This window comes from Rhynchophorus ferrugineus, unplaced genomic scaffold, assembly GCF_030347505.1.
Source record: "Rhynchophorus ferrugineus isolate W39M unplaced genomic scaffold, kcgeb_rfMv2 rfM3, whole genome shotgun sequence".
In the NCBI taxonomy this organism is placed as follows: domain Eukaryota; kingdom Metazoa; phylum Arthropoda; class Insecta; order Coleoptera; family Curculionidae; genus Rhynchophorus; species Rhynchophorus ferrugineus.
In genome coordinates, this window is record NW_027472582.1 from 38,175,711 (window position 1) to 38,198,424 (window position 22,714).

Below are 22,714 nucleotides of genomic sequence, written 5' to 3' on the forward strand. Positions count from 1 at the left end.
AAAATGGATAAAAACCAATTTCGCGTGTTGATAAAATATTGCGTTTTGAAGAGAAAAAATACAGTTGAAGCAAAAACATGGCTTGATGCCGAGTTTCCGGACACTGCTCCAGGAAAATCAACCATCAAGGATTGGTATGCTAAGTTTAGACGTGCTCAAATGAGCACCGAAGACGGTGAACGCAGTGGACGCCCAAAAGAGCTTATTACCGACGAAAACATTTTAAAAAATCCAAAAAACGATTTTGAATGATTATAAATTGAAATTGAATGAAATAGCAGACACTCTAAAAATATCAACTGAACGTCCACATCATATCATTCACGAATATTTGGGTATGAGAAAGCTCTGTATAAAGTGGGTGCCGCGCTAGCTCACTTTTACCAAAAACAACGACGAGTTGATGATTCGGAGCAGTGTTTGAAGATGATCAAGTATAATAAAACCCGAGTTTTTGCGTCGATATGTGACAACAGATGAAACATGGCTCCATGTTTTCATGCCGAAGTCCAATCGACAGTCATCCGAGTGGACTGGACCCCAAAGCGTGGGACAACTCAACAGTCGGCTAGCAAGGCTATGCCGTCTCTATTTAGCGTTATTGAACCATTTGAAGGACGAAATCACCGAAAAACGGCCGCAATTGAAGAAAAAGAAAGTGCTGCTTCACCAAGACACCGTATCACAAGTCAGTGAAAACGATGGCAAAAATCCATGAATTGGACATTGAATTGCTTCCTCATCCACCGTATTTTCCAGATATGGCCCCCAGCGTCTATTTCCTGTTCTCAGATCTCAAAAGAATGCTCTCTGGGAAGAAATTTTCGTCAAATGAAGAGGTGATCGACGAAATTTATGCCTATTTTGAAGCATAGGACAAATCGTTCTAGAAAAATGGTATCGAAAAGTTGGAGGGTCGCTATACTCAGTGTATCACCCTTGAAAGGAAATATGTTGAATAAAAAAACTAATTTGGCCGAAAAATATGTTTTACTATGGTAGGCCGGGGACTTTTCAATTGATCTGTTATTGGCTACTGGGACGATTGTTGAACCTCCGATGGTAAAACATATAATTTTACATTTGCTTAAACTTTTAAAATGTTATTTGAACGAACACAATCTTTTATGAAAATAAATTTATCTATGCATTAGCAACTGTTAATTTTCGACGCTTCTCAAGCAACAAAATAATTAATAAAATTAGTGGAGTCACGTCAACAGTTTATTTGTTAAATTGCCTTAACTAGAATTGGAACAGAGTCTATTGTTTATTATTCTTAAAATAATAACTTAAATTCAGCATAGAAAAAAATTGAATCTATTATAACAAAATAGCAGTTACTTGTTCATATGTATTTAAACATTTGGAAAATTATAACATTCATTACAATACGTTATACTATTGAAATAATTGGAAGGATTGTTAGGATATCATAATTTATGCAAGAGTTATATTATTGAATCTTAAAACTCATTATTGATAATGATATTGTTGAAATATTAACAATATTAATAAATATTTGAACTCTGATACAGCTAACATTAAGCTGATCTTGATTCATCACTCATTTGGTGAATTTAAGGTAATATTATTTTTAATTTTTTGAGAAAATGTTCTACGAATTGATTCTACGCCGATGACCCAAATTTTGATATCCTCAAAAGAACGAAACTGATGCCCAGACAGTGTGCCAGTAACTGGAATAGATGATGATCCGAATGAGCAATATCTGGAGAATATGGCAGGTTAAATAAGATGTCCCAGTTTAGTGTTTCAAGATATTTTTTAAAGATAATTTTTTGAGGCACATTTATGCTCGGATTTCAGCAACTACATGCTACTACACCACATATAGCATATACAGTCTGTCTATACTCACTTGGATGTACGAGGGATCCTATATATATATTGTGTCTTGACAATAATAAGTGTTGTTACCATCTGACGTTTTCAATTGGTAATTTGACTTATATAATTGTAGCGACCTTGAGGCATGTCGAATTTTACATCGTGGAATAACTACAAAATACCCAGAAATATAATCCCGGATGTTGAACACGGGCGGGGTGCCAGCATCGCCAACTAGAACTCGATAAGGAATAACTGGCGGCAACCCCGAGTCGTTTATCTGGGATGTTATGGAAGGGTATTGCGATTCATTCAGTGCTCAACCCTCGTTTGGTTAAGACGTGCCACCATCGACTGCCCAAGCCTCGTGTCCAGGTAACTCCGCTGCCATCCGTTTTATTATTTGTATTTTTTACAATTTTTTATATAGCCAATAAATAACGGTCACATAATGTAAACACCACTGTTTCATTTCGTTTTACCTCCATTCACCGAGCCACATCATTTACCCTAAAGTGGTGACCCCGACGTGATCTTTCGCAAAATTGGGTTTGGACTCGTCAATGGGGGGTACGTGCAACATGGTGTAGTTTACGTGGCCGTTATATTTTTTGTTTCAAAATTTTAAATATTTTTAACTCGATTCGTTTTCGATTTTACCTTCAATATTCCTTTTCATTTTATTCCTATTCATTCCATTATTTCCAATTCATTTTTTAAAATTTTTTGTCAAAATTTTCTTTCGCAATCTTTTGAACTCATAGATATTTTTACATCACTACTTAATAATCAGCGTCTCGGCTAAACATTTGTTTTGGCGCTATGTTTAAATCATAATGCCTTCCTTCGCTCGCCGTCTCCGTCAAAATGGCAGGCATTTTGATTTGAAAGGCTTTGGGCAGCTTCGGTCGGATACCGTCGTTATTTATTTTTTTCTGAATTACCGTAACGTATGTGACTACGGATTAGTCACAGAGCAGCTCCAGAATAACGGTCTACAAAATACCCAGAAATATAATCCCAGATGTTGAACACGGGCGGGGTGCCAGCAGCGCCAACTAGAGCCCGATAACGAATAGCTGGCGGCAACCCCGAGACGTTTATCTGGGATGTTATTGAAGGGTATTGCGATTCATTCACTGCTCAACCCTCGTTTGGTTTAGTAGTGCCACCATCGACTGCCCGAGCCTCGTCTCCAGATAACTCCGCTGCCACCCGTTTTATCATTTGTATTTTTCACATTTTTTTATATAGCCAATAAATAACGGTCACATAATGTAAACACCACTGTTTCATTTCGTTTTACCTCCAATCACCAAGCCACATCACCTACCCTATATAATCATAACCTCATTCAAAACGTATTGTTATTTCAGTACAACTAAAGTAACTTGAAAATTTTATCTCAGTGAAAAAAGGGAGTTAATTCGTAACCATTTTATGTAATTCGATAGTGGTCGCAGTGACAAAGACTTACCGTCAGATTGAGCAATTCTTATCGGCATTATTATGACGAGCATCAAAAAGATATTGCATAAATATTTATATTTATTATGAAAGTATTTGTTTACGTTGGATCCCGCATAATTTGACAAAAGCTCAAAAAGAAGCTTGTAACATATTAATTTGATGGAAAGAAATGGTTAAGAGGTACAAACGCGAAGTATAAAGCTGCGTATAAAAATCTACAAAGTTGACGAATTTTGGATCTATGCATATGAGTCTCAAATAAAACAACAATTAGAGAGATCAATTCATGTACCAAAATTTCTTCGTGAAATAGGAAAAAGAAGCGGCAATGAAGGCACACTCCTGACCATGATAGAACAAGCTCTTATAAATCGTCTGAAACAACCATCTATTTGACTGACCAAAAGGGTTGATGGATCAATCTCCGTACAGCCCTGATTTAGCACCAAACGACTTTTTTATTCCGGTATGTCAAGAATAAATTGCGTGGCCAAAGTTTTCGGTGCCTGAAGAAGCCGCTGTTGAATTCAAATACCATGTTTCGGAGATAACTAAATCACAGTGAAAAAAGTATTTCGAAGATTGGCTCAAGCCCATGCAAAATGTATTGATGATAGTAGAGAATATTTCGAAAAAGAACGTTATTTTCGTTAACAAATTACTGTTTTTTCATTATTAATTTCTCTTTCATTTAAATGAGATTTAATTAATTAATTACGAATGAATTAATGATTTCTTTTAAATACTAATTTTTATTACGTTATATAGTCAAGCAATGTTTAATCATTTAAATGTATTAAAACTTATTTAAACAAGATATATAATGACGTGTCATAACAATAATTAGTAATAAACAAAATCAAGTTTAAAAAGATTATCATTATTAATTTCATTGTTATTCTTTAATATAAATCTAAATAATAGATAAGATAATGTATCTTAAAAACTTAATATTGTAAACTCTGTTCCGTTAAAAACAAAGTAATGTTTTTTTTTACTGATAAGACACGTAATTTTATCAGATAACTTTAAACATTCCACATCTATGTTCTAGTATAATTATACAAATACCTTGTAAATTTAATTTCTGTGTAATGAATAATAACAATGACAATATAGAGGAGACGCATTCAATATGTCGATTATTTACACTATTTCATGTAAACAATCGTTGACACGTTATATAAATAAATAAAATTAACAAGGAAATTGCATAAGAACAAGCAATTTCTATTTTGCGAATATTTTTAGGTTCAATATATCTTCACAGACGTTAAGATGTTAATGTTATAAAAATATGTCATATAGCTTGACAGTTAACTAAGAAAAGACCAAAATTATGACAACTCACGGATCGTCTACTATTGTAAATCTCAAAGAGATCCAATTGGAGCAGTTCAAGTGCTTGGGATCAGTAACATAGGAGAAAATAGTGAAAATAGCTTTTGGTTCTCTAAGATGGTGCGTGCATATATATAAGTCCTACACCAACAGCACGTATCAGTTAAGAAATAGAAACTCTCTCTCTGGAGCACCGGTCATGTTTTGATGATTTTACAGAATATCCTCAACAAATTAAAACTGTGTCTAATTTAGATAGTGGTACTGGTAGTAGGTGACCAATATACTTGCTTCTAAAGACATCAACATCATCAGATTATCTAAAAAATCACGTTCACTGTAATTTTCTTATTTAAATATTTTGAATCATCGTCACCGTATTTCTTCATCATCTAGCATCGATACTGTATTCATTAAAAATAAATAACTAATCATTGTAAACTAATTATGAAAAAACGTATATATGCTAGTTGTCTATTTACTTAGTACCGTTACATAACTATCTTGCACTATCAAATTTTCTACACCAAAATTGTCAAGTCCACATATTGGCTATAATGTTTAAATTATTATAAAAATATATTAAAGAATAACAATTACATTTAGAAGAAGGTTAACGTAAAAATATGACACTTTTCATCGGAAATGTCAGACAAAATACATCATTATATTATGATCATTTTTAATATGAGAATCAGAACATTTTGGCATGCGGCTTCTTAAATATATTATAATAAACGTTAGTAATCTCCAGGAGTAAAATATATCATCGTCGTCATCAATATTTAGTAGGTAATCGATAAAATGACAAAACCTGCATTAACTGTCGAAGACGTGAAAATATGTCCGCAGTAACATTTTGGTGCTTGCTGATTCCACCATATGTACAGCATATGTGAATGGTTCTCCTGGACTAACCCATGACGTCTTGGCTTTGAACCCATAATCAATGACTTTTTATCGCCAGTCACAATATACCACAAATAATTCTTCCTTATTGCCCGGAAACCTATTAAACCGTTATGTTTAACCAACTCGAAATGGCATTTTAATTCAATTCAGGTGGTAGCCACTTTTCTTCCTTTTTCATCTTTCCCATATCATCTGAAATTAACTGATTAATCAAAATGTCGAATGAAAGTTTATTAAGAGATTGAGCTGGGCTCTCGTGCATTAAGTCTTGAAATTTAATGTCTTCGAACATTTTTCATCCCACAGGTCGCCATTTGTCATTAATATTCGAATTACCACTTTTAAATAGTTGAAACCAAAACTAACAACTGGAAGATATTGAAACTGTTTGATTAACTTTGGAGGAACTCTAATCACCTAATAAAACTGTTATTATAGAACTAAAAATGTTATCAAGTAGTTGAACAAGATGAGAATGTTAAATGACATGTTTGAAAATTTATCTGGTAATGCTTAAATGGAAAGCACTATTCCACCCGCTGTGTTTACTAAATATTTATTCTTCTGATTGTTACTTGTTTCTAAAGATGACACATAGACTATTTAGATAGCATTTATGCGAATATTTTGTGAATTAAAAAAAATAATATTCGTATCCTTAAATTAAATACAAAATTCTTTAAATTTCTGATAAAAAACTGACTTAACTATGTACTCTCATTAGTTAACAAACACTAAAAATAATAAAAAGCATAAGGATTATTAAAAGCGTTCAATTATAAGGTTATATATATTAATAGGCAAGTTTTCAGATTAAAATTTTCAGAAATATTATGTAGAAAGAAGTTAAGGAAGTGAAATAGCAGAATTGTCCACAATAGTGAACTACTAAAATTTTAGAATAACATCTATTAAATAAGAACATTCAAATATAGTTAGTTAGAATACAAATAAAATATAGTTATAAACAAATTAGAAGTGATATTTTAATGAAGAGGTTTTTCTTAATGTATCAACTAATATTAATGACAGGATATTAAAATACCGTTTCTGTCTCATTCTTGCGTCAGGGTACACGCTTCCTACAAGTACTAGTTAATTTTTGGAGATATTACTTTGAATATTTAATAAAATGTCTTCCAATAATCATAATTCATCACTACCCACTTACCACTAAATGTACGTAAGCAACAGTTTCGATCGCGCTTTTTTGGTCAGCTGACATTTTAAAATTTATATTATACGTTGTTCGTTAATAATAGCTTTTGATTCTATAACATCCGATATCGAAATATAGTTAAAAAACACATATTTATTTTAGATGCATAAATTAAACAATCTAATGACCGCTGTAAAATGAATTTTTCGAATATTATACTTTTAACATGTTCACTGTGGACGAAAAAAACACGTCAGTATCGCCATTAATCTAGTGCCGACGACGGTATTTACAAAAGATCATTGAAAATAATTATTACCGAATATGATATGATAGTTTCTGCTTATATCGTGATTCCTATATCTCAACTTTTCTTTCTATTATATTGTGCCACGAAATGCATTCTTTATATACATAATTTTTCTGCCCGTGTGTATGTAACTGAACTCCTGCTAAAGGGTTGGGTAAATTGTGAGGAATAAAAACCTAGGTATGTTCATCATATTTACGTGCAATACAATCAGGAATTAAAATTTAAATTGTTGAGAAACTTGATTACATATCATCACTCGGTATGAAAAAATGATGTTTGAACAGGACAATGTCTGTCGGATCTGCTAGTTAGCTATAAGAGATTAATGTATGTGTTATAGATATTGTGATATGACTCCATATATTCTATAAATAATAATAATAATAATAATATATATCTATCCTTATCCATATATAATACTACTTATTAATATTATATTCGATTTTTAATTTTCCAAACATTTAAATTTTAGTTATGTAAAATATAATTTCTTGTATATTCAAATACATTCAAATTTTAATATTTTATTTTTATGATTTGAAAGTTGTTCAATGATCGTTCAATGATTTTCAAAGAAATCTAGAAAATAAAACACAAATTAGAATTGAAGAATTTAATATGTATTACTCATGAAACTCTGTGACACAAAATAGAATAAAATCATGATAATGACCATATGACGATATTTGTAAAACTAACACTGTAACAGGTCAATTGAAAAGTCCTCGGCTTACCATAGTAAAACACATTTTTTTGGCAAAATTAGTTTTTTTTTATTCAACATAATTCCCTTCAAGGGTGATACACTGATTATAGCGACCTTCTAATTTTTCAATATCATTTTTGTAGTACGATTTGTCCTTTGCTTCAAAATAGGCCTCAGTTTCGGCGATCACCACTTCATTCGACGAAAATTTCTTCCCAGCGAGCATTCTTTTGAGATCTGAGAACGGGAAATAGTAGCTGGGTGCCAGATCTGGAGAATACGGTGGATGAGGAAGCAATTCGAAGCCCAATTCACGGAATTTTGCTATTGTTTTCACCGACTTGTGATACGGTGCATTGTCTTGGTGAAGCAGCACTTTCGTTTTCTTCAAATGCGGCCGTTTTTCGCCGATTTCGTCCTTCAAATGTCCCAATAATGCTATGTAATAGTCGCTATTGATGGCCCTTCCTTTTTCAAGGTAGTCAATGAAAATTATTCCATACCTATCCCAAAATACAGACAGTCCACTCGGATGACTGTCAATTAGTTCACTCCGAAGTGTGAAATGATGGAGCCATGTTTCATCCATTGTCACATAACGACGCAAAAACTCGGGTTTTGTTACGCTTGATCATCAAACACTGCTCCGAATCATCAACTCGTCGTTGTTTTTGGTCAAAAGTGAGCTAGCGCAGCACCCACTTTGCACAGAGCTTTCTAATACCCAAATATTCGTGAATGATACATTCTACACGTTGAGTTAATATCTTTAGAGTGTCTGCTATTTCATTCAATTTCAATTTACGGTCATTCGAAATCATTTTGTGGATTTTTAATATTTTCATCGGTAACAACCTCTTTTGGGCGTCCACTGCGTTCACCGCCTTCGGTGCTCATTTCAGCACGTCTAAACTTAGCATATCAATCCTTGATGGTTGATTTTCCTGGGGCAGTATGCGGAAACTCGGCATCAAGCCAAGTTTTTGCATCAACTGTATAAAGCAATATTTTATTAACACGCGAAATTAATTTTTATCAATTTTTTCACAATAACAAAAGTTGCTTCACTCAAAATGCTATAATTCACAAACTAATGATCCGACAGTTGTCTAAATTTGTACACGCATCTTTTGATGGTTAGGGTTAACTAAAAAATATATGGATTAAATTCTAGTAGCGCCATTTATGTGTCAGGCCGGGGACTTTTCAATTAACCTGTTATACGCACATCTACATATCTGTCTATTTCTGTATGAGTGAAATCAGTGAATAACTCTAACAAACCAAAAATATTTGAACGTGCTAATCTGTGTGTACTGAATATAGTGCTCTCGAATTTCACAGTTCCTGGCTGACTGGAGTGGACCTATTGTTAAGAGCTTTTTTTTGACAAAAAGCGTTTTATTTCTCAACAAATCTCCTTTTAAATCAATATATTTATTCCAGCGTTTTTCCATTTCATTTATTCCTTCCAAATAATAGGTTTTCTCAAGGTGCTCAAAATAGCCTTTTGTTTTGAGTAATGATTTTCTCATTTGACCCAAATCTATTACCACCCAGCCATTTCTTCAGGTTTGAAAACAGGAAAGAGAGGCTTTAATCTAGAGAAGGTAAGATGGGGTAGTAGTTCATAGCCTAATTTATGGATTTTTGTCATGGTAACTAACACAAGTATCCATGTATTGTCTTGATGGCACAACACCTTCTTATTCAAGAAATGGAGCTATTTTTGCTTCAAATCAATATCAAATCATCATTAAATTTGTTCAACAGCTCAGAATAACATTCGCCGGGGATTATTTTCAAGATAATCGATATGAATGACACTGCTTGCATTCCAAAAAACTGTGGCCGACAGATAGAACTACCCTTTGGTGTACATTCACGTCATTAGCACATTTAATTATTCCTTGGTCAGATTCACCAATGTAATAGAAAAATTACTATAAGAAAATAAAGTTTGTTGAGCAATATTTTTAGATGTTGCTCAAGCATTCGATAAAGTTTGAAATGAGGATTTAAAGCATAAAATGAAAATGTTTCATCCTGACCAATATGCAAAAATTTTAGGGTCATATATAACTGACTGATACTTCATAGTTAAACAATAATATGCCTACTATGTACATTTATAACGACAGACAATCTGCATAAGAATCTAAAGGTAGAAATTGTCTATAACATTATTAAAGGCTACGCCCAACGACATGAACAGAGGCTCTATCAGTACATTAATATTGAGGTTCTCCAGCTCCTAGATTATGATAGCTTAGTTAAAAGATTAAAGAGAATAAAACCATTTGATATTTAGTTATAAGTTATATAAGTTATAAGTAAAATTCAGTGCACATTAAAAACAGTGAGATATATGTTAAGCCCAAAGTGTCGCGATTTTAAACCGTAATAAATTAGGATAAAAACAATTAGTCTATTAGTATTAATTTTCCAGATATGCTATAATAAGTAATTCTTCAGAAAAATCTAGATATTCATGTAAAATGTGATGTAGCTGTAAAAGCAACCTCACGCTCTTTCATTTTCAATTCGTCCAATATCATTCCATGTCTTTGTTGACGATTTTTGACTTTTTCACTTGTGCTAGTACGATCGTAACGGAACTCAATAAACCACTTCTTAATTATTGAAATTGACGACCTTAATTTGTGTGATCGGTATTAGAGCAAAAAATAATGCTTAATCAACATACGAAAATCACCTCATCCGATTGTTCATGTTAAAATTCATGTTAAAATTGAGAGGTTGTGTGCGGTCAATGGCTAAAACCTCATGCTAGTTAGTGCGTGGGAAATACAACTACCCTCGTATTTTTTTTGGCAATTGCGGAACCTATTCATTAGCAGTTTATGTAGCATTAAACATTCCAAATGCCTATAAACAAACACAAATATTCATGCCTTATCGCGTTTAAAATCCGCGATGTGGTACGAAGTGAAGTAGAAAGCTTACAATCATTATTCCATCAAGTATATTGATATGATGAGATAGTAAAGTTTCGTCTTTTCATCAATCATCATAGTTCCGCTGTATACTTATGCTTAAATTATTGTATGTACATCAGAGCATATAACAACCATGTAAAGTCCAAAACAATATCTTAAGGTCAAAGCGTAGGTAATTAATGATATTCGTTTAAAAAAAACATATAGAGTTGCATTGAACTTATTTTTTAAAATTAGGGACGATGCCCTATCTAAGTGTTTTTAATTATTGGAGATTGTTTGAACATCTTACTAAGTACATAAGGATTCCGATGGAAATCATATAAAACAAATTATAAAATTGATGCTGAAGTATCTCCGTTTAATGCGTTTAAATGAGGGAATCTGTCAACGTCACCAATTTAGCATTCACCTTAATTTAAACTACTTAAAAATAACTTAGGTCTCAAGTTTGGAGTATCAAAATAGGAGATGAGATATAAAGTTACATATACCTCAAAACTCACCCTCAAACACACTGCTAGAGGTGAGCTCAGATGAAGGAAACCACGTCAAAGGAATTCGAAAATCAAAGTGATGTTAACAGTTCCTTTTTTTAATTCTTTTTTTATTGAATATTATTGTAAAGGCCTTTACAATATTTTTAGAATAATAAAACTATATTCAATTCATATCATTTTGCAAAAATAACCTTCTGAAAAATACCCTTACATTAATTTTATACCAAAAATCAAAATAAAAAATTCAGTACTATAGATTTTTTATATAATTAATATTAAATCGGATAATTTATACTAAACTGGATATTACATTTCTGCCTAAACAGTTAACATTTATAACTTACCACGTATACCCTAGTTAGGCTATGAAACGCAGTATATAGAATATAATATATAAACGAATACTCACCAAATATTTCGCCGTTACTGGCATATTCAGTCACCATGTAAATCGTTTGCTTAGTTTCCATCAACTGGTAGAGCCTGGTCACGTGAGGGTGCCGCAACTTCTTTAAAATAGCAGTCTCTCGGAATATCTTAGTTAAGTTTTCTTCATCTAGGACAGTCTTATCTATTATTTTAATCGCCACCTGTAATAGCAAGTTAAATCAAGTGTTAATATAAATGTAAAGATATATAAATATAAATGTAAGTTATGTAGCCCGATTAACATTGCTTTTTGAAAATTGTAAATGAAAAGTTTTTGTTTAGTCTTACATGTTTCATAACTAGCAAAGTCGATAGGATTCCGGGAAGATCAAAGTTCTCTTTCAAATTCATTCAATTTGCCGGAATCAACTTTCAACTTACTTACAAAAAGAAAACAAGTTGACATTAGCTTAGTGGACTTTGCCTGACAGCATCACAGTTCAACCTTTAAAACCACCAAAAGTGGATTGAAGTTGCTCAATGTCCTCGAGCGATGAACTATTAGAATTAGGAAATATCCATGCTTTCAAAAACACCACTAATCTATGTATTGCTGTAACAAGCATAGGAATTTAGCGTGTTTGTCCACGAAAATACAAATTCAATAGATAAGATGCTCAGCCGTGGACTATTGGAATTTGAGAACATTAAACCTTCATGTAGTCAGTCAGTATATAGTTTGTTAAGTGAGACTTATGGAAACAAAACAGAACGGAACAAAGTGAAAGGAAATTTTCAAAGAAGAAATTCATAAATCAGTCGCACTTTGGTAGCTAGAACGAGACTTTTTCTGGAAATATCACTTATCTTAGGTCGGTGATAAAATGTGTTTTTGATCTTCTTTAATTTATTTTCTATATTACTATTTATATTATTTCTTAATGGCATATTCAATTTACAATAGATGTAAATATGATGTGTACAGAATTGTGAAATATGTAATGAAATAGATGTGTATAGAGTGCGCTATTACTTATCTAGCAACTAAAAGAAAACATTAATTATAAGGTAAATAATCATAAATGTTTAAGATGAATACTCTAAGAATTTCTTAACCACTAGTTTGAGACAAGATTATTAAGACATTTTCTTAATAAAATATTTAATATCATTACAAAAAATATACATACAAATATTTCAATAAATAAATAAAAGTAGTTATATTAATTAGTATAGGAATATATAGTATAGTAGTTATAAGAATTAAAAAGTTTTTTGAAGTTAGTAGCTACAGGATATTTTGAGCAGTGAATTTTAAAACATCCCAACAAACAATTTTAAAATCCTCACATTTGACCTCTTGAAATGCAATGCGTTCTGGCATCTGATACGTCCAGCTTGAAATACAAATAATGATTGAGACAATGAATCAATTTTATCATTTGTAGTATCAATTAAATATCTAAAAAATAATAGAAAGAATATATTACAGTACACTATCATAGGACAATAAACAATATATTACTGTGATCAAAAAATGGTTAGACTATTGAAATAAACTGAACATATTTGAAAGCTTTCTTAATAATTTTCAATTGACTAAAAAGGATTAGTTTAGAGAAAATGTAGCCAGGGCTAAATAAGATGAATGGACAGAATGATATTCTACAACAGACTACAGAACAAGTGCTGTTTCATTTGTCATTTTATCCTCTTTTATTTCTCCACTGTGCCAAAGGCGACAGGACGGTTCACCTACTGTTGCGATAGCCGCGAGTTCAAATCCTGCTGGGGCATGGTTGTAAATTTATGTTTGCGATTGTTTAATATTCATGATGGTCCTAGGCAAGAGTGCAAAATCCGACAAGGAAAACTATCCCAGTCACGCCAGTAACCAGGCTGGGTAAGACCGGATGTCTTCTAAGTTGGTCACTCGGCAGTCGGTGGTGGGCTTAATGCCGACAACCGTGATTCGGAACTCACGTTAAACAGTAGGTCCAGTTCAGATAAACATTCGTTGGTAAAAGGAGACTTTAAAATATAAAGAAAAAATAATAACGTTTCAAATATCTGGCGATTGTGCTAGACAGGGAAGATATTTTTAAGCGTTTGCATGGGTGCATTATGATATTGGAATATGGCAGTATTTTGCTAGTCATATTAAGAATTTGATGATTGAGAACGTCAAGATATTCGCTCGTAGTAACCCGCTCAAGTAATTAAAATGAAATCATAATGGAACCTCCTCATGCTGGATTGTAGGAAACAATGAAAACGGTTATTAATCAGACCACACACATTCTTCGCAGCCTACATTTGGCTTTCGCAATTGCAGCTCTTCCATGAATGTAAACTTTGTGGAACTCCCGTCGTACTGTTTATGTCGAAACACCTGATTGTGGATTTGACTATTATCTCACCTGTGTAGAAGTTCAATTATGACCACAACGGAAAAATTAATTAAAAAGAGTTTCAAATCGAAACTACACATAAATTCCTGGCACTAGAACACCTAAACGATACAAATATTGATACAATAGAAAAGCAAATATTTGAAAAAAATTGTTGAGTGTGCTACTAAAGTATGTCTACCAGTTCGAAATAAAACACAACACTGAATATAGAGATGTTAGGTAAAAGCTAAATATAGAGAGAGAAGCACTATTAGGAGAACAATTAGGATATCATGCAGTAGGAGTAAATATATCAAGGACAATATTTAGTGATGGAACTTTCGTAGTCACACGATGAGAATCTTGTTAAACAATGGAGGGAGAGTTTTTTATTCAGCTTTACAATAATGACCACAGGATTTGGCAACCCCACCAGCCACTTCATTGACGTCCTGATGACGAGGATACAATGGTGGAATTCTGAACGTCAATAAAATCATTAAAGTGAGGTAAGATCGAAGTACTGTTGGTATGGTAGAAAGCGATAGTTGCCCTATATTAAAAGAGTAGATAGTTACCACTGTAAAAAATATTGACGTATAAGTCTCCTATAAATTGTCAGGAAAGTATGTATGAAAACCTTACGAAATGAGATTCCAAAAAGCTGGCGAGGAGACAAGCCGCCAGTTGATGGAGGTATGTATTAGATGTTGAAAAGCGTCCCACTGTCATTTTTATTGATTTTTGCGCTGCTCTAGACTGTATTGGGGGTGTCCCAAAAAACTGCGTGAAAGTTTAATATATCCAAACACGAAATAATTGTACCGTAATAAAATAATTTGTGTTTCATTGAATTCTCTATGTGTTTATGTACCATTATATTAAGCTTCGACTCTATGCTAATTCATTTTGTCGTGTCTTTAGGATGCCAAACAAAGGTAGTGCCATTTTGGATCTGCTTCGGCAAGTTCTGTTGCTCAATGATTCTGTCTCAGTCGACTGTTTCTCGCGCCATCGATCATTTCAAAGAGCATGGCCATGATGGTCGGCGTTTAGGAAGTGGAATAAAGTGCACCGCCGCAACATTTGCTAAATGCAAGATTATCAAGAAATTTAAGAACCTCCAAGAAAAAAATGGCCCGTGAGTGTGGCATAAGCAATTCGATTAATCGAATAACCAAAAAGGAGCTCAACATCAAGTCGTACAAATTCCAAAAGTGTAGCTCCTCACGGATGAGAACAATGGGGTATGACTCGAAACCTGTCTTCACGGGCGAGAAGCTGTTCACCGTTGAGCAAGTGCAGAACCAAAATGACTGGTTCAGCAAAGCTGGTCTGCTTCCAGAACGTCGCATACTGCCCAAATCCGCAGGCCGTCATGGTATGAGGCGAAATTTGCACCACAAAACACCCCTGGTTTTTGTGGATCAAGGGGTCAACATCAATTAAGAAGTGTCAGGGTCAGAAGTGTTATTAAATTGAATTAAACTTTCTGGATGTGGAAATTTCAAAGACAGGGTGATAAGAGTGGAAACTAAAGGTGAGAATATAATTAATAGATGTGTGTAATTATTCAGAATCATACATGAACATTAGGTTAGAATGCATGAAGAGCGGATGAATACTAACTGTTTTGTAGACATGGTAAATGGATTAAGGAGAATTCAGTGATTAATGTTATCAAGAAACGTACACAGGTAGTAATAGAAGAAACAAAAAAATACAGTGATATCAAAATGACTTGACAAGGAAACACACCATCGAAGGGAGCAAGAACTAAACCTAAAAAGATAAATATGATTTCTAATGAAAGTAAAATACGTTACTTTGATGTACAATTGTTAATTAGGTGGATTAGGGGATACCATAGGTGGTGTGGAAAATAGTTCATTGTAAATATAATAAAACAACTCTAACCTATAATCTATTGTGACTGTATAATGAACTGTACTTTAAATTATTCGCTAATATATGCATTAGATTCTATTTGATGACATTTTTGTTTCATTATTTTATTTAGACTAGAATCCTATTATTTATCAAAGCCAAAATAAACTAAAACTTAGAGTTGAAGCGGTAACATTGCAAAGTTTTGACGTCATAAATTGAGATGATGTAGGTTCACTGACACTTTGTATAGACTATATTTACAATTCACTAATATAGTTTAATTAACAACGAAAAATAACTTTTCTCGTCGGGAAATACAATGTCTGTTGAGGACACACAACCGCAAATGTCAAATAGGGGAAACCGTAGCAAAAACATTAATTGGTTTCATGCTGCTTCAGAACCCTAAGAGAAAACGTGCGACATATTTATGTTAAGCTAATAAATATTGAGTGTTCAAGGTAGTGTAAGACACGTGCGAAAATTAAATGAAATAATTATAAGACGGCTTCACTAAGGGCAACTCGAGATATATTTCACACTCTGTAATTCGTAATAAGAATAGTTCCTTTTCGATATCAAAATTATATCTTGTTTCTTTAGTTGTGGTTCTATTAGAATTTTTGAAAAAATATTTTTTGCGAAGCAATTTAGACACATGATAAATCTTCTAAATGATAAGCCGCCATAATTCAATAAACTAAGCTATAAATAGGAAAACTTGTTCAATCAGAAAGCATATGTCTGAATGAAGAAGGTGAATTGATTATACTGATGATTGATATAAAATTACGACTTGCTAAAATGTATCATAAATAATTACCATCTCTACAGGCAATACTGCAATCCTGTAGTTTAACTACATGCATGAACAACAGCGCGTTATAAAGCGTCACTGGATATTCTAAAAATTCGGCATAGTGTGTGTGGTGACGTTAGTTAACGAGTGATGGATTTACATTAGAATAGGATTGTTGGAACTGTCCTTTATACAATAGATTCAATAAGTCACCATTTATTTCCGTAAAAATAAAATACTTTAAAATAAATTGAAAGCTTGTTTCATAACTAGCGCAGCCCGTAGAATATTGGGGACGTTTTGAATTCATTAACCGAAATCAATTTATCAAAACAGATTTTAAAGAGACAATTTGACTGAATTGTCAATAGTTCCATATTTACTCGAAGCATTCCTCCTTAATTTAGGTAAAAACCGTGCAATTTAGAAGATCATCAAAGGCATACTGACGGATGAAGATAAAGGTGATACGAATAATTTACTATACAGTAAGCTGTCTAGATGTAGGACGAAGGTATTGAATAATGTGATTATTAAGGCACTGGATAGCCGAAGAAATTGACGCGGTGAATGATGAGATGACGTGATATATTAATATCAACAAGGGTTTCGTTTTCATTAGTATAGGATTGAATCGGCAGCCGTCTTTTGAAATAAAATAATTTCTAATTTTATATATAACTTCTATTCTAACTATTTATAACGTTATATATTTTTCTTTATAACTCTATACATTTCATATATTAGCGTAATTGTGTTACAGACTTTTGCCAACTAAGATAATCGATTTAAATATTATATTTATTTTATTATTGATTTACTATATTGTTGCTAGTCGACGAGTTGCCGACTAACCAAGAATTTGTTTCTACAATAAGTTAAATTTAGGTATATATCTAGGAGGACCAATCGCCCCTATTTTAGTCTTTGGTGTAAGAGTGTCTATGTATTAACACAGTTGTTTTTCTATTAAATTCAGAGTTCTGTTCAAACCACCTCAGAGTGCAGACGTACCTTTCAGAACGCTCTGTGGTAAAAAAACATCTGAGTTACTATTGTTGTCATAAAAGTGTCGGTCATAAAAAGTGAAAACCTAGTCTCAACCATTGTAGGGTGAGAACGTGATTTAAAACGTGAACTTTTGAACGTGAAATTTAAAATTTATTTTTTATAAGCAAGGATGCCAATAACAGAAACCCCTCAAATGCCAGAATGGAACATCGTTACAGACAAAAAACGCTTGACAAGTCCGGAAGAACAACTCGTCCGAAAACAAACGAAAATCAGCTACTATAAATCCATCCAAACATACAACAGTTCCAGTGCCCTGACAGAAGAAACAGAAGAAAGCCATAACAACAAAGAAAACCAACCAAAAATTATTCTCAGGCCACCCCCAGTAACAATATATAAGGTAGGTGTTGTTAAACATCTCCATGACTTGCTCAAGACAATATGTAGTAATTACACAATAAAAACAATCGGATCTGAAACAATGAAGATTCAAATGTTTGACCCTGAGCACTTCAAAGGGCTAATAAGAGAATTGGACAATAGAAATACGCAATATGATACTTTTCGACTAAAGCCCGAAAAAACATTTAAATTCGTCATAAAAGGACTACATCACGCCACAGATTCAAACACAATTAAAACAGCCCTAGTTGAACAAGGCCACGAAGTTGTAAATATACACAATATTAAATATCATGCAACAAAGAAGCCGCTGAAAATGTTTTTTTATATTGATTTGAAGCCAAAAGAAAATAATAAACATGTTTACGAGATTAAATATTTGGACTATAATGTCATTAAATGTGAACCACCAAACACAAAAAGAATCATCACACAATGCGCCAGATGCCAAGCATATGAGCATACCAAAACATACTGTCGCAAGTTGTATAGATTGCACGCGCAAAACACGTGACGATAAAGTAAAAGGCGTCAACTGTAACGGTGACCATCCTGTGAATTATAGGGGATGCCTAGTTCATAAAGCGTTGCAACAAAAATTTTATCCAGCAGTCAGAGAAAAAAGAAACTTATAGCCACCAAGACAGCCCATAGAGCTTAAAATGTTCTTATATGAACAAAATATTGATATGATGGTATCCAAAACACATTTCACGGATAGAAATTATTTACGGATATTGAAATACAAGCTCTATCACACAAAACACTCCGATGATAAAGCACATGGAGGAACATCTATAAACAACTAACAAAACATTGTGAAAGAGAGAAATTCACTGAACATTTACAAGCCACCAATGTAACCATTGAAGAAAAGCACGGGCCATTAACAACGAGTGCTATCTATTGTTCACCTAAACACAGCAACAAGACAGAACAATACCACGGTTTCTTTAACACGCAGGGTAATAGATTGATTGCCGGAAAGGACTATAATGCAAAACATGTAATATGGGGTTTTAGATTAATAACACCAAAAGGCAGAGAATTGGTCAAAGCAATGAAGGCACATAACTTACAGTATATCTCTAGTGCCGTCGCAACATATTGGCCGTCAGATAGAAATAAAATTTCCGATACCATAGACTTTTTTGTTACAAAAAATATTAACAGCAAAACGTGCTGAAAAAAAAGCTGAATGATGCTTCGATCTATCATCTAATCACTCACCAGTTATTATAACATTGAACTCAAATATTCTCAACAAAACAAAAACATCTTCTTTGCATAACACCAAAACTAACTGGGCATTATTTAGAGAGAAATTATACAGTTCAATATCTCTAAATTTACCTCTCAAAATAGAAAGAAATACAGAAATAGCAGCAAAAAATATAACAAAAACCATACAAGAGGTCGCATAGTACACAACACCTAATAGCGCGACATATCAAAAGTTTAATTATATTTCATCTACAAATAAACAAAAAATTGCCGAAAGAGAAAATTTCGAAAAACCTGACAACAAATCAGAACAGAAGAAAACAAGAGAAAATTCAACAAAGCCTCAAAACAGTTAATAAATAAGGAACAAAATCAAGGAATTCAAAACTATTTAGAAAACTTAACGCCAACTGATGCAACGGAATATTCTCTCCGGAAAGTTACAAAAAAGATTACACCCATTAAAATTGACAACAATACCTAGGCTAGGAATGATAAAGATAAAGCGGAATTTTTCTCTAAACACTAAAAACAGTATTTAATCCGTATCCGTCTGAAATATCCCCAACAGAAGAAAATAACATAGTTGACTTTCTTAACACTCCGTTTCAAATTGATCTGCCACATGAGATATTTATTGTTAAGGAAGAAAAAAAAAACAATACTTGGGAGGAAGAATCTTAAAAGAGCTCTTAGGAAAGTGCATCAAATTAATAACATTCATATTTAATGCCATGGTAAGATTGAATTACTTTCCTAGCACTTAGAAAGTGACTCAAATCAATATGACTCTTAAACCTGGGAGAAAATCAGAAGACGTCTTCTCTTATCGTCTTATAAGCCTGTTAACTGTGATCTCTAAACTTTTCGAAAAACTATACATTAAGATACTTAAAATAATCACAGGGGAGAGAAATATTATTCCAGACCATTAATTTGGCTTCCGTAATAAACACAGAACAACAGAACAAATACATAGATTAGTCAATCATGACATCAAAGCAAATGAGACAAAATCTACCCATGTGACATTCACCCTTTGTAGAAGGACATATTTCTCAGTAAAATTGAATAATCATAAACTTCCACAAGCAGACAACATTAAATATCTGGGAAGGCATTTTGATCGACGTTTGACATGGAAAACATGCAGTGACAAAACGCAAACAGCTTGGGCTTAAACTAAACCAAATATATTAGCAAATGTATGGGTGTAAATCTAAATTAGCATTAGATAACAAGGATTTGTTGTATAAGTTGCTAAAAGTAATATTTTTGCTGAATACTTAGGCCCATTTGGACCTATTATATTGAACTGTGGGGTACTACTAGCAAATCTAACATAGATATCCTTCATAGGTTCCAGAATGAAGTGTTGCGATGCATCGTCGATGCCTCATATTACGTGTCCAACAAAATGATTCAGCGCGATGTCTCCTTATGTTAACTAGTGTGATTCGAAGTGTTACTGCGAAGTACTCTGAAAGACTATTAGTGCATTCCAATGCACTCGCCAAACAGTTAAATGTGCGCGATGACAGTGTAGTGCATAGACTCAAATGCAAACTACCATACGAACTAATTAATAGACACATAGAGTGAGATTTAGAATAGTTTTTAGTTTAGTTAGGATAAACTTTAAAATAAGTTAGAATAGTATCTAGAAAAAGATTTAGATTATAAGTTGTACAGCAGATCACTTACTGAAGTGATCTTCTACATGCCAAGATGGTTATATTATATAACGGAAATCATACAATAATACTTATTGCCCACGGGCAGATTGTTGACGTTCTAAGAGATTAATACAAAAATTAAATGCATGTTACTACACATACTACATAGGATCAAATGGTTTACAAATGGTGCACAAGCTTACTTTAGTACTTTAGCTTCTTTTATTGTAGAGTAGGCTTCTTCTTGTTTGATTTTAAAGATTCTGGCTGTAATGTGTTTAGTTGTAGATTTTAATAGTTCACTGTGCTGACTCAGTAAAATTTTCTACAGCTTATGAATCAAAGGCTTGTGTTACATTTAAGAATATAGCTGAACATATCCTTTATCTTCATATGCTCTTTCAATAATTTTATTACTTTCAATTATTTATTCTACGCACTTGGTCTATTGTTGAACGTTTGTTAATAAACCCAAACTGGTGTGTAGGTAAGGGTTTTTTCTGTCTTCGAATTAAATGATTCATAAAAAGCATAAAATTATTATTGTTTACATGGATATGAAGATTCATGAAAAATGTCCTAAATGTACCGATGATAAAAATACTTAATGGTTTCATTCAACTCCATATATTATCCGGATATTTTCCATGTATTTTATTGATATGTATAAGCTATCTGAATTCTTGAGTATAGTTCCCGAAGCTATACTTGTTTATCTGATAATAAATTAACCTATGTTTTAATCGACATTTATTTGTTCTATATATGTTTATTATTAGTTGTCGTGTACTGAATTTATGTGTGGCAAAACGCTAAATAACTGTGGCCAATTTATTTTAATAAGACCGATAATTACTGATTGTAAAAATACTTATATTTATAATGGTTTAATAAATATAATTAATATAATATAATTTAACATTTATAATAGTTAATCGAACCAAACTCTAGTAAGTAACAGATAATATTCAAATTGAAATATGGGAATATTTTAAGTAGGAAATTGTTCATAAACATCACGCTGATCTTGAACGCTAACCAGCTGTGTAATGGGACATAATCTTAAAAGTATTTTATTGTCAAGAATAGCACCGAACAAAAAATAATAAAACTGTTTATTTAACTGTTCAGTAATAGAATTATTTGCTCAATAGAACTTATAATATTTATTTTAATTTAGTTCGGTGATTACAGTTAATAGATCAAAATACTTAAATGTTTTTTTGTAGTATATTAGTTTGTCTAGATTGCAAAGATTTGAAACAGAGACTAATTTGTCTTTATATTCAATTATAAATGGAAATTAAAAGTGAAAATTTAACGTCTTCATATTTTGCTGATATTTTCTGGACTTCTAACTAATTTGCTTATTAAATATTTTAATAAAATATAGTTTCTTTTTAAAATAAGTTCACTTAAATTTATTTGTTAAGTTATTAGCTCTTTTTGTTTGAATATATCATATCAATATATCATTAGTGATTCTATGAAATTGATTATATATAGTGAATATGTTAAATACGGATATCTCTTGTGTAAACATATTTTATTGTTTTGTCTGTATTCAGCATAGGGATCGATTACACTTCCTAGGATATCAAGATACTTGAAATAATCAACACTAGCTCGATTGCTAACCATAATAGTAAAACATTTCTAAAAGTAACTGTTTAAAAGTTGATTTTGTAGTACTTATATAAATTTCACATATCTCAATTTGTTCTTATCTAACTAC

General features: G+C 32.5%; 1 protein-coding gene across 2 annotated transcripts in view; it reads right to left on the reverse strand.

Annotated features, from left to right (window-relative positions):
- Sik3 (Salt-inducible kinase 3) overlaps positions 1 to 22,714 on the reverse strand; it is a 74,954-nt gene that overhangs the window by 21,277 nt on the left and 30,963 nt on the right. For both annotated transcript variants that reach the window (XM_076397986.1, XM_076397985.1), the window contains exon 2: positions 11,622 to 11,802. In XM_076397986.1, coding sequence (XP_076254101.1) covers positions 11,622 to 11,802 — 181 coding nt within the window. The remainder of the gene's footprint in view (positions 1 to 11,621; positions 11,803 to 22,714) is intronic.